Consider the following 14318-nt stretch of genomic DNA (forward strand, 5'->3'; position numbering starts at 1 on the left):
GTCAAAATAAATAAATAAACAAACTAATAAATCTGCTATAATATGAACTGGGATCATATTTATTCTATTTATTCATGAGGGTTTTTTTTTTGTAAATAAACAAATGGGAGGTCTACCATTAAACGTAGTTTTCACTGCATTCTATTTTTCTCCCTTTTTTCTATTTATCCTATTCTTTTTACAATAAGATTCTACGATTACATTTTCTCAGCTTTACTTTAAAATCCAAAGTATTCTCAGCAGTCTTTTCCATACTGCAGCTACATGCTCACAATACTTGTCTTGAATAAAACATGGGCGTGAACACACACACAAACTAATTTGTTCTAAACCCCTGCCAGCTGTTGAGCCATCTCTCAGATCACGTTTATTTTCAACGATCTTCTCACAACATTCTTAGTAACATCAACCTCTTATTGTAGATATGGAAATAAATGAGCTAATAAGGAACAATGGAATGGAGAGAAGTGAGGGAGGAAATTAGTGACAGAACAGAAGAGGTCAAAAGAGTAGAGACATTACAGAGATGAACTTGCTGCTCCACTGATCATCAGACCGAGACACTTGTGATCTTAATACATAAATATGCTGGCTAGTAGATGGATATGAAGCACTGTTCTTTCTCCTTCTATAGAATAACAACAATCCAAAGCTAGAACACACGCCGTGCATGCAAATGAAGTGAAGCGCGCGCACACAGAACACTGATGATGCTGTCCTTGATCTGTGTTCTTTCTACATTGACCGATGTGATGGAATTTAATAGGGAAATGATCAAGTGGAGGTGGCCTGTGCTTTTTTTTTTTTTTTTTTAATGGCACACACGCAGACTCAAACATTAATTTGCTGCTTATTGACGTGCCACCAAATCAGTGTAATTGTAATTCACACATGCACACTCCTCCATCTGTGGCTGTCAAGTTGGATGGATGATGATTGCGCTCATGTGCTTAGCTTGTCAGAGTCTCCAGGACGCACCTGTCTGCATACCAATAGAGATGTAGTACAATTGTGATACTGCGATACAGCTACATTTTGTATGAATGTAATAATTAGTTGTGCGTTGTATGTTGTGGCATATACACATTGTATATGTAGCCAGTTGTTTGTGTATGTAAGTAGCAAAGGTTGGTTTGTGTAGAAAAATTACTTTTGTTGCCTGTGCAGGACGGCACAAACCATCACTCACAGCTCGGTATTTTGTGTCACAGCATAATAGCAGGGAGGGCGAGCAGGAAATGGAAGGTGGGATTGAGATTGGGAAGTAGAGTGTTGGCTGGGAGCAAAAAGGAAGATTGGGAAAAGGACAGAAAGGGGGAAAAGGAATCAGCATTTTATCATGTGTTCGCTCTTTGTTCTATGCTAGGTAAATGTGTTGCTTGTGTACTGTATGCTCACGTCTGATTGCACTTAAACGGGATGATTATCAAGTGTGAAATGTGTGAATGGGATTTCACTGCATCATTTTCCTAGATGTGTTCATGTACCGCACACTTAACTTGTAAATATGCTCAACTGACTTGTGAAGCTTGTGTAGCCTTGACGACAACACAATACAGCCAAGAGAATACTAGTAGGTAACCATGGAACCAATGTTGACCTCCGACTAAAAAGAAATAAGCACAGGATCTATATGAGTATTGAGGAGGAAAAAAAGAATCTGTGTGCATGTGTGCTAGAAAGCAAATGTAAAAGGTAGGCTTATAAAAGTTATCTATATAACCTAACATTGTCACTTTCAATCTGCAACAGCACACAACTGCTACGTGAAATGCATTTTCCTTCCTCAGGGCGCAAGTGGCTATAAATATATTACAGCTCTTTTGTCAGGTTCAGACAGGAACAGGGAACGTGGCCAAATGTGACTCCTGATGCATCTGTACTGGCAAAATATGCAAGCGCAGGAGTAATGTGTTTGTCTTTACACTTGCAAGGACACAGTCAAAGTGATGTTCAACCAAGTAAATGACAGACCGCTACTAAAAAGATGTTTGGACCAACCCCGTTCAGTTGGGTTTGGTATAGTTTTTGTACATGATTCCACATTTTCATCGGGGAGTGGTTCACTTTGGTACTGATGTCTGTTGAATGGTCTATTTTTAGTAAGGAAATGGGAACAAAACTTCATACATACGTTGTACCAACAGATTGATAATTCAGAGAATGATTTTTCTCCCAGAAACTTTCTGAGGATTCACATTTATTTTGCTGATTATTAGACAGTCCACAGCTCATGTTAATCTTATTTGTTGAACTCATTTGAGAATTTTTCCCTTCTGGAATACTGAAGTGTGGAACTGCCAATGTGGAGTAAACAGTTTTGTCTGGACTGTCATTCAGATTTAGTTACGGAAAAAAAACAAGGTTCGAACGTATTGATGAAGTCTTTTGAACGGACTTCAAAGTCGTTCAAACATATTGGTAAAGTTGTTCAAACGTATTTGTAATGCACTTTTCATCAGCATGATCTCAAAGTGCTAACAGAAAATAAAATAACAAAAACAAAATAGGAAGTAGAATAAAATCGGATTCTCAATTAAATATCATAGGCCTGTCTAAATAAAAAGGTTTTCAGGCCTGATTTAAAAGAGTCCAGGCTCTGGGTGGCCCTCAACTGAGTTGGGAGTCTGTTTCAGAGTTGTGGTGCGGCTGCGGAGAAAGCTCTGTTTAATCCACATTGGCAGTTCCACACTTCCATACTTCTCACACAGCTGGGCGAAACCGTCATTACATCGTCCCGTCATTGACAGATGCCCAATTTTGGGTGATTGCGTCTGCACTTTTGGCGAGAGCTTTATGACGTGAAGCCTCGGAAAAATACACAGCTTTTGTTTTTTGTTTTTTTAAATTATCCTACAGCAGGTCAAAAGGTTCATCACATAAAATGGCTGACAAATCTATCTCAGCTGCTCGAGTTATTGATTTTGCCCAAGTGTCTCACTTCCTTACTGTTGATGAAAGTGCATCCAGGACTACACCATACATCCTATATGTGGTCACAGCAGAATGCGAGGGTTCCGCCTGGCTGATGTGCTGAATGAATCCTTGGGTATCTTGAAAAGATGGTTTCCCACTGGGACCACTCCCACTGATGTAATGGGTGGTGTAGAGCAGTGGTTTGTGAAGGAGAGAGGAGCGGATGTGGGTACGTACGTACCACGCAAGGACAAACTAATTTTCTTTTTTAGAGGACGTAGCATTTGCGGTGCGTGACTTGAAAAACATGCCAGCCTCCTTTGTAATACAGTGCTTTGTATGTCAAGAGTCAATAGAAAGTCACTGAAGCGTAAAAGACTAGTATCACCACTCTGAGCTCAATCGCACACTATTTCGGAAGGCTTCCACCCCTGGGAGGAAACTCAATTTCACCAGTTTCATCAATTTTGGACACTGCAAATGAATGTTTTAACATTCTGTCCTAACTCCTGCTTCCATGCAGTGTCTGAAGTACTCATTGTAAAATTATTGTGAATTTCAATCTCTTCCATTAGTGAAATGTTCTACTATCCCTAAGTGAACTAAAATCGCAAGGCCTATTCAGTTCCAACTAAATCAGGGAAAAGGCAATTGAGTCGAGCTATCTTTTTTTATGGCCAATTTGGAAGAGTAACACAGTAAAACACTTCTGCACTTTAAAGTAGACTTGTACAAGTATGTCATTAATGTAATACAAGAGTTCTTCACATCAAGGCTCAGTCAATAATTGGGTTATGTTTGACAGCTATAAATTCAACATATGTATTAATATTGTGGTTAGAACCGCACCATACATTATTCTGGTTAAATATGGTAAACAAAATACGGGCAACACATACAAAGACTTTGGCCCATGATAAGCCAGCCATCAACTTATCCTGATTCTGAGCTGGGTTCTATATCAGCTGATTTCAACCAAAAGGTAGACTACACCCTGGACTGGTCGGCAATCAACCAATGGGCACACATAGAGACAGTCAATCAACGCTAATTGTACTGAAAATTGGGTGAATGTACAACTACACAGGGGTGTCAAACGCGACCGGCCCTTGTGATCATGCAGTGCAAGCAACTCTACACCACTCTATCCATCCATCCACTTTCTTGACCGCCTATTCCTTACAAGGGTGGTAGGGGGTGCTGGAGCCTGGGGACACCCTGGACCGGTTGCCAGCCAATCGCAGGGCACACAAAGACGAACAACCATCCTCACCCACAACACAGCACACCTAGGGACAATTTGGAGCGCCCAATTATCTGCCATGCATGTCTTTGGAATGTGGGAGGAGCCCGGAGTACCCTTAGAAGACCCACGCGGGCACGGCGAGAACATGCAAACTCCACCCAGGAAGGCCGGAGCCTGGACTCGAACCTGAGTCCTCAAAACTGGGAGGCGGACGTGCTAGCCACTCATATACCGTACACCACTCTAAATAGTTGTAAATAAACAAGTGAATCAAAACCTGTACCTCACCATGCTTTATTATATCTATAAGGTCATATTGTTGATACAGCTCTTAATGTTGTGGCTGATGAGTGAAGGACTCGAGCATCATTAATTAAGAGCCATTAACAGCAGTGGAGTAAGAAATAGATTCTTAGATTCTTAGAACTTGATTCTTAGATTCTTAGAACTTGATAAATCTACTATAATGAATGTGAGTGTACAGTTTTCAAACAAGTTCGCCTGTCTATTTAAATCTCTTAGTGAATGATTGCAAATTGTTTAGGTCATGGTTATCCACTACCACCATATAGATCATTTCAGTACTTTGAGATTTGAATGTAAAATATGTGCCTTGACTCAATCAAGGTCAAGAAACAAGAGAGTGATCTCAATTTACAAAAGAAAACACGTCATTCTTTTGCATGGAAGCAAATGTTTGTGGGTTTGTGCATGAGATGCTTGGCAACGACTCTGTAGAATCCCCCCTCCCCCCACTATTTCTCTCTCTCCGCTGGTCGTCGTGCTCCTCAGTCCAGGAGCGTTTAACGTTAGCGAGGAACACGAGCCTCTCATCAGAGCTCAGCTGTTTAACGGCTGAGGGGCAGGCAGGCGCGCCACTGGCACTCGCCATTTCCTCCGCCTCGCGCCCTGGCTGCTATGTCTAGTGGCAGCTCGAACTCTTCCTCGCGGAAGGAGTTCGATGTCAAGCAGATCCTCAGGATCCGATGGAGGTGGTTCGGTCACCCCGCGGTGCCTCCGCCTCACTCCCCGCCGCTAAGAGACTATTTAGCCGGGAGGAGAACGGGCGGCCACTCCTCCCCCTCCTCCTCAGAGGGACCTTCTTCATTTAGCGGGGGCAGCTCGACTTCAGCCGGCGTGGGTAGTAGCCACGGCGGGCTCGTGACCAGCGGCAGCGCGGGCTCGAATCTTTGCAACAGCAGAAAGTTTGTAGATTCGGCGGGGAGCCGGAGCGGCACGGGTGGAGCTGGGGCGACCGGGAACTCCTGCTCTCGCTCGGCGAGTCAACCAGAGTGCGGTAGCTCCCCCGCGGCGTGGGCTTGTCCGCCGCCACGTCGCCGTTCTCGCCCGGTGTCGAACATGGAGCCCACCGGCGAGGCCCCGGCGCTGCAGCTGGGAATCGAGACCTCCGCTCGTGGAGGCATAGACGGGGAGGCTGCGCCGGCGGCCAGCACCGAAGACAACAACAACCACCCGGATACTGACTCCAGCTCTTGCAGGTAGTACTCGAGGCAGTGTTTTTATCTGAAAAGTGTACGGGAAGTGACTTCTTCTTTTCTTTTCTTTTTTGGGGGGGCGGGGTAATAACAAACAAAAGTTGTGATGAGTCATTCTGCAATCTGCTAATGGTTGTAGTTCACTGCAATTCATCATCACTGAGAACAGGTGAGTCTTGCGAAGCCTTGTAAAAAGTGGACTGGAACTGAGCCAGTTGGGGCTGTGTAGACATGATGCAGTAGTGGAGGACTACTCAATAAACATTGACTGACAGGAAGATGGAGCACCTTTACACAGCTTACCACACTTATCTTCTGTCAACAGGCCAACTGCTGATTCACATATCCAAACTTTGTTTGGACACACCCAATTTGAAAATGAATTGCAATTTAATATCATGTTTTTTCAAGGACATCATTTCCTCCTCAATAATCGGTCTTTTATGATGCATTCGTGTGGCAGTCTGTAGCAACAAAACAATTTCGAATTCACCTTTAGCAAAATCAGATGTATTCCTTTTATTGATTGATTGGATGAATATAATCTAAGCGAGTGTGTGCGTCAGCCTGTTTCCAAGATACATTACAAAATTCAGTAATCATATCACTGACACACACATCATCAATTCACCCAATTTTCTGCTAAAAGCTCTGTTTACATGTATACTCAATGTTCATGTTTTTATTAGGAAATATGATGGATACATATGCTGTTTAATGCAATCAGGTCACAGCAGAGAAAAAGAAAATCAGGATTGTGAACGTGAATCGATGTTGTGTGGGTATTGTGCTGGCATATATAGCCTCGTTCCTGCACATGTGGTTGCCATACCAACACAGAGATGTGTTCCTCCATGTGATGCAGCATATAATGTCTGGGTAGTTCCGACTGCAAAGAGGTATTACCGTATGGACTATATATGTGTCAGTCATTTCCTGAGAGCGATAGAGTACAAGTAGTAGGGTAGCAGAATCCCTAATAGAATTTTGTAAAATGCTTGTAGAATCCCCAGGGTGGACACCTTGCTCATCTTCCTATTTTACACTCTCATTTGTAAGGAAAACATGGTGTGGTGTGATGTGATGGTGGGAGTCTAAATGCAATGTTTCTGAATGTGGACTGTTAGGCCTTTTTAAATGCTCATGTTATTACATCACCTTTGCTCCTCCATCAGGAGTCATTGTATGTCTAGACCAGCCTGTTTGTCAGAATGGCTCCTGTGGGTCAGTTTGATTTGAGCTGAGTTGTAATATGGCCATTAAGTTGAGTCAGATTGAGTTGACTTGTAACACAAATGATCTTTCGTAAGTCTGTGAGATTATGGAATTGCTGAGGGTGGCTACTTATAATGAAACGCACCTCATAGATTGGCCTTTAGCTTCTTAATGTTTTTATCAATTTATTTTGGACAATGGTAACAGCATTTTTGCGACATGACTGACTGACGTCATGAAAAACCTTTGGGATGAACTACAAGAGAAATGGCTCTTTTCCACAGCATAGTACCAGCTTGGCTCTACACGGCTTAGTTTTGGGCCAGTAAGTTTTCCACTTCACAATAGTACTGCTGCAGGAATTGGATATTTTCAAGTTGGAACATTCGGATCCCGTTCATGTTCCACGCCTTTGCTGCGCAGATAAATAACGCTACAGCAGACCTCTGTGTGGATGTAAATCAACTTCACATTGTTTTGACAGCAAACTAGGTGAGGCAGAATCCAATGTGCCTCTGTTGGTTATTTTTTATAATTGACTCATAGCTGTGCATCCTTATTGTTAAATTAACTGATGAAAAGAGAAGACAAGTGGAAAATGGAGCACTATGGCAAATATTTAATGTTGGTTTTAATTGTGAATCCTCAAATGTTAATTGGCCAGCAGATGTTTACTCATATCCGTTAGGCATAACCAAAATATGTAATAGCTGTCAGCCTGCAGGCTCATCAGGCTTAAAAGGTTCATCACAAGGATGTGTGTTAGTGTTAGAATTCCGTGGCACAGTCAAAAACAGTTGTGCATATGTGTGTACTATGTACTTGTACTTGCTGGTATCATGTTCTGGAATGGTCATGATTTGCCACAGACTCTCTCCCTCTTCATGCGGAGTGCCTGCCAGGCTCAATTAAAGGGGACTGCAAGGCAGCCTTTGCCCACTTCAAAGCATCTCCTGGGGCAGTATTTAGCCCCACCATCTGTCTGGAGACACACACACCAGAACGCTAGGTTTGGGCTCCCCATGAGGTGTAGCCTGCAAATGGGAACGTGAAGAAGATAAATTGGCAGATGATGTGAAAACGTGCTGAACTGGAAAGGAGTGAAAATGTGGTAAGCAGAAGATGGCAGAGAAAGCATACCAGATTGTGTGCATTTGAAAGTCCCTCTCAAAAGAGTTGATGAGAGCAGTGAGGTTGAAACAAAGCAGTAAAGTTCAAGTGATTCCCTGAAAGCTGCTGTAAAAGTTCACTGAAGTGAGCGTGAGCATCGGGTGATAAATCTCTGTGGGGTAGTCGCTTTGAATGCTGGCGGCTCTCATGTAGAAGCATTCATGCGCTTTGTTGTAAATGTACAAATATTGATTTTTGTCACCTTTAATAACAGGATTTAAGAGGGTATGTGATATGCAATAAAGGTTTTATATGTCTGAGTAGAATACTCGCGACCTTAGTGAAGAGAAGTGATATCGAAGAGTGGTTGATGGATGAATTGATTGACGCAGCATCTGTGAAAGCTTATCATGGTCAGGCATTGGTCGGTTATCATGATACGGTGTCATCTTCATGCTGCAATTGTACGTCAAAGCAGAACACATCGCCCTAGAAAACATGAGCTCACAAAATTGATTTGCATGTAATCCAGTTGTAACGTCCTTTGGTTATGGAGGGCCTCAGTTTTTGGATCACAATTTTCCCTAAAGGTGACATCAGTTCATTTTTCATCACTTTGTGCTGGGACCACTAAATTAAAAACGTTTTCATCAATTTAATGCTGTCTCGGGAGCCGTGATGGTTGATGATTCACCTAGTAGCTGGACTTCATTGCTTATCTGTGACCTACACGCATCTGTCTCATCACTTCAACTGGAGGTGGAACAGCCTTCGGCTTCATCATCATTTCCACTCAAGTTGACTTGCTTGCTTCCTGCTGCAAATGATATCAGGAAAGTGGGTGGAATTTAAGTAGCATTAAGTAATAAGTTAATGTTGCATTCAGGCTTTTTTCGCCAGCTTAACTTTTAAGTAGGCTAAATTTATCCTTGTTTTTACCCCTCATAAGTTGACCATTGGAGAACTTTTGTATAGTATGAGTGTGACAAAAGATGTGGAATAAAAGGTACATCCTCGATATGAGAACTCAATGTGTTCGTCTGTGTGTGAATTGATGCGGCTGCAGGACGTCCAACAGCAGCGTCACGCTCTCCTCATGCGTGTCGATGGAGCCGTGTGCGTGTCCGGAGGAGGGAACGTTCACCGCACTGTCCCACGCTGACGTCACGTTCCGCAAGATGGAGGGCTACCTGAGGAGTCGGCAGCTGTGTGACGTTACGCTGGTGGCTGGAGACAGACAGATACCTGCGCACAGGTAGGCCGCAAAATGAATGTATAGAAAGTGAACACACCCACCCCTGCAGTGCCAAACTATGTACCAAAACTTTGAAAACCGGCATTTTTGAGCCAATTACATTGCCGCATCAAATAATGCAAGAAATTTTCAACACTTTAGATTTGGTCAATCATTTGTAAAAATAACACACCGACATGGGAGCTGGCAAATGGTATCAATTTGTGAAAATTGACCAGATTTGGACATACTAGGAGGTTTCTGCCCAACAGTGATGAGATGCTCTGCACATCCCCGGATGGAGCCTCTCCAGGCCCTTGTTCACCCATCCAATCACATTCTGACACTTTCCCTGCCTAGCCAGCATTCGGAATTTGTAAAAGTGTAACGCCAAGTCATGTAACACAACTCCAGGATTGTTGCTTCACAGTACTGTAAAAAAAACAAAAAAACATGAGAGGAAGGAATGCTTGCAGTAATATATTGGAGCGACCCTGCTACTGACTGTGTTATGTGGGTACTTGCTAGAGTTCTATAAATTCAAACTGTCTGTGAGGCAGTGAATGTGTCTGAGTGTGATTTGTGATTGGATGAGTCAGGCTCAGGAGACTGGCAGGAGGAAGAGGAGCGTGTGAGATGAAGGCTCTTGATCGGTCACCACTCCTCCCCATTTTATCATCTGAACTGATATCAGAAGTATCTCGCTCGCATTGGCAAACTCTGCATAAGAGGGGGCGGGGTGAGCAGTAGCTCATTTGCATGGCACAGGACCCAAACTGCTTAGCTTCTTTGTTGCTGTGAAAAATGTCCTCTTCATCTTAATTTCCTAGATGGGAAAACATTTCAGCTAAATTACTTTTCACACTTGTGTGATAAGTAAGCCAAAATTACCTTCACAATCACCTTTGTCATAAAGTACACACTTTCAGACTGATTTTCCATATTAACATTGTTAAACATACTTTATTTGTTGGTACAGTAGTGACTGCTTGAGCTTAACAGGGAGTCTCATTGCAATTTCTTGACTGACAATTGAACCTCTCACCTCTCCCAGGCTGGTCCTGTCATCCGTGTCTGATTACTTTGCGGCCATGTTCACCAGCGACGTGCGGGAAGCCAAACAGGATGAGGTGAAGATGGAGGGTGTTGACCCAGATGCATTGTGGATCTTGGTGCAATATGCATACACAGGTGTGATGCTTTTACAGTTTTACACATTTACACGCTTTATGCTAACGTTTGTTCAGAAAATTGCTGACTGTAAAATATTCTGTTATGTGTGAAAGTAGGTGTGGTGGGGGATTTCTGTTTGTTGAATTGTATGACTTTACTTTCCTTGTGTTTATTATGTGAAGCACTTTGAACTACATTTTATCTACAAAAAGTAGTACTTTAAGTTTGATTGATTTATTGGTTGTTTGAGGTGATTTACCGTAATTTTCTTAACATTTCATAACATTGGACTCAATGTTGCAAGCAAAATGTTGCTTTTAATCTCTCAAGACTTTATTTGTTTGTTCCTATGCAGGCTTTTAAGTTGTTGAGTTTAAAGCTACTGAACGCAGAAAATTGCATTTTGATTCGCTACTGCCAATTGTGGCCAAAAAATGAAACTGATTTCAGACAGAGGGCGGGAAATTTGAAAGAATCCTGTCTGAAAGCCTTTGGCCAGAGGCTGGCAGGAGTTCCCATTCTGAGCAGCCAATGTGTTAATCTAATAATTAAAAGATGCTTCAGTCAGAAATGGTCAAATAAAAATGCTATTGTAAAGATCTTTTGGGGCAAATTGTTACCAAGTGTAGTGTCAATGTTGTTAATAGTTGCTGTGAGATTCAGAAATACAAAACACAAAGAGATAATAAAAACAATAACATTTTCACAAAAAAACTCCACATTCATGATTCAATAATTCCCTATTTCAGAATTATACATGGTTCTCCAGTGTTAGCTTGTAGATTAGATATATGATCAAAATTACCAGTACAAGGATCCTTTACAATGGCGTAAAAGATTGTTTGCTCTTGTTTGGATGAGAACCCTTAAATAAAAACACATGAATTGTTCGTTTTTCTTTTTTGTCATGCCCATTTTGTAATATTTTTTTTTTTTCTTGATCTGCGTGTCTTCAGGGCGACTGGAGTTGAGGGAAGACACCATTGAGTCTTTGCTGTCGGCCTCTTGTCTGCTGCAGTTGTCTTCTGCGGTTCAGGCCTGTTGTTCCTTCCTCGTGAAGCAGCTCCACCCCTCCAATTGCCTCGGCATCAGCTCCTACGCCAACGCTCAGGGTTGCCACGACCTGCAGAGGGCCGCGCACACCTACACCATGGTGGGTGACCACTACTTCCTCTCTACACTCAGAGGAATTTAAAAGTCAATACACAGTATTGAATGAAGCAAAAATTAGGGACTGGAAATGAAATGTAGGATCCAGAGGTGTGCAAAACAATCTCATGAGAGTCCCAATGTCTTCATCCATGCCCCTGTTGTCTCTCTCGGACCCCCCAGGAGCACTTTGTGGAGGTGGTTGGGGGCCAAGAGTTCATGCTGCTTCCAGCGGATGAGATGGAGAGGCTGCTCATGTCTGACGATATCAACGTTCCGGATGAGGAGACTGTGGTGACCGCTTTGCTGACTTGGGTGCATCACGACGCGGCCGCCCGACAACATCACCTGCCGTCACTTCTCGCTCATGTCAGACTGCCGCTGCTGCAGCCACAGGTGGGAGTCGCGCTGTATGTTTGACGAGTTCCAATTGCAGTTACATCACACTTTGTTAAATGTAATTCCTATCGTGAAAGAGAAATGAAGGGTGCTGGAAAGGAAGACAAACCGCTAATGTTCTATATGCACTTTATGGAAAGTCTAACAAATCACAATCTGGTCTCAGTGCTCTTTTCACACCTCAGATGCAGAGTACGACACTGCCCCAACCACAAGTTTCTGTAACATGTAATCAGTGGCAAGATGGATGTCAGACAGGAAACGGTGACACGGCAAACTAAGCGATATTCATGGGAGCCTTCACCATGTAAAACCGACAAATTGACATTGAGTGACATCAAGACTTATAAAAGGGCAACAGATGTGAAATAAAGCACTCGCACATCATAAATATTCATTCATCACCCTATTAGCAGGTTGTCTATCTAGGCCGTGCTGGATTTACTCATTAAGAGGATGCCAATTTACTGATTAATGCAGTTAACCCTGCTCTTCATTTACATCACCTCCCTTTAAGCTATTCTTTTAGGCTTTTGCTTGAAAATTACATACCCAAAATAAAAAGAAGATATCTCTGCAACCACAAGGTCTATTTGAATATTTCCTGTGTCATAATAAAGGGAACACTTGTGAGATTTATTCAGATGTGTAAATATAAGTATATATGCATGTTACTGGTTAAAAGTAAATGAATATGTACACAGCACAAATGATAATTAAATTAGTTTGGGGCATGTAAAAATGGCTTATATATTCTTGTATCCCCTGTTCTGAAGTTTAATTTGATGTGCAATATCATTATATTCTTTCTTCTTCAAAGTCCGAGAGGCCCTCAATTGTGGGGGCACTCGGGCTTAAAGGGCTACACACACCCACACAGTCTTATAGGCATTCAGTGTAGCATCTGTTTGACATAAATAGAACATTTTTTTTTCTTTTATTAAATGTCCGGAAGCGTCAAGCAGGCTACAGGATGGAATTACCCTACATCAGAATTGTGCAGGAAATTTAACATCGACTCAAATGTGTCATCATCCATCAGGATTGTGCATGTTTGTGTGTGTGTGTGTGTGTGTGTGTGTGTCTCTGTCCTCCTTTATGACACACACACACACACAAGAAATGGAGGCTCACCCTAATGTGTCTCTCACCGAGTGAGCTCAATTGAAGGATTCTCCCGGGGGTGTAAGCTGCTTATCCATTTTGCTTGCCTGCCGTACGCTCTGGAAATTGATTTTATTCAGTGGCCGTGTTCAGTTAATTTTGGACTGGAGGCATCTTTCTCTTTTGCGTTGATTGCAGATTAAGGACAAAATACGAGTGCAAAAACCTACTACTGTGTTGACCAAATGTACATAATAATGTTCAATCACACCCATATGTACATAGATTTTAATGTAATTGATGACCACAGGCTCGTGATGGGAAAATGAAGCTTCGTGAAGCACTTATGATACTTTTCTACTCCTTGAGGTAGTGCTCTCGGTTTAAAGATAAAGGAAAGGAGCTAAGAAACTATAGTAGGGAGATATGACGGCTAGATTAGTCCTCCAGCATGTTTTTTTTTTTTTTTTTACCATTTGTGCTCAGTTCTTAGCAGACCTGGAGAGCAGCCCCACGCTCCGAGACAGCGTGGACTGCCAGCGGCTGTTGATGGAGGGAATGAAGTACCATCTCTTGCCCCAGCGTCGGCCCCTGCTTCAGAGCCCGCGCACACGGCCCCGCAAGGCCACGGTTGGGGCCATGTTTGCTGTTGGTGGGATGGACGCCACAAAAGGTTAGCTTGGTTATTAGCAAACACAACCCAAGAGCATGTCCAAAAAAGAGAAAAAACTGAGGCACTCAAAGGGTTTGCACGTGAAAGGCCTTTTTTCAACATGACCAGTTGATAAGCGTTCCTGCTTGATCTGATTGTTTACAACCCAAAAGCATCGTCACGTCAACTAATCCGCCGGCTTCCTGCAGGCGCTACTAGTATCGAGCAGTACTGTCTACGGCGGGACGCGTGGAAGCAGGTGGCGACCATGAGCGGTCGGAGGCTCCAGTTTGGCGTCGCCGTCCTGGATGGCCGCCTGTATGTGGTGGGGGGCCGAGATGGACTCAAGACCCTCAACACGGTGGAGTGTTACAACCCTCAGTGCAAGACCTGGAGTGTCATGCCGCCCATATCCACACACAGACACGGCCTGGGTGAGGAAGATAAACTACATTTAGTCACACTTAGGGCAGTCATCCCCAATTTTTTTTTATTTTTTTTTGGCGCCAAAAGTAATATTTTGACAGACTGGCCCCATACTTTAACGCCACTGATTTTTTTTAACACGCGATTAACGACTGCCTCTTACATGGAAAGCCTGTACTGGGGGAATTCCAGTCGCAA

At 42.9% G+C, this 14318-nt stretch overlaps 1 protein-coding gene across 2 annotated transcripts in view; it reads left to right on the forward strand.

The window, feature by feature from the left end:
* Positions 1-14318, forward strand: part of klhl5 (kelch-like family member 5) — a 28833-nt gene that overhangs the window by 8918 nt on the left and 5597 nt on the right. Inside the window, exons 1-7 of one of the 2 annotated variants that reach the window (XM_077523287.1) lie at positions 4937-5661; positions 9050-9238; positions 10272-10408; positions 11347-11543; positions 11723-11935; positions 13529-13715; positions 13904-14128. In XM_077523287.1, the coding sequence (XP_077379413.1) occupies positions 5081-5661; positions 9050-9238; positions 10272-10408; positions 11347-11543; positions 11723-11935; positions 13529-13715; positions 13904-14128 (1729 nt within the window). In that variant the 5' untranslated portion in view covers positions 4937-5080. Of the gene's footprint in view, positions 1-4936; positions 5662-9049; positions 9239-10271; positions 10409-11346; positions 11544-11722; positions 11936-13528; positions 13716-13903; positions 14129-14318 lie in introns of those variants that run through there. The other variant, XM_077523288.1, reaches the window with a different exon arrangement.

The sequence above is a fragment of the Festucalex cinctus genome, chromosome 6 (genome assembly GCF_051991245.1).
Source record: "Festucalex cinctus isolate MCC-2025b chromosome 6, RoL_Fcin_1.0, whole genome shotgun sequence".
NCBI lineage: Eukaryota > Metazoa > Chordata > Actinopteri > Syngnathiformes > Syngnathidae > Festucalex > Festucalex cinctus.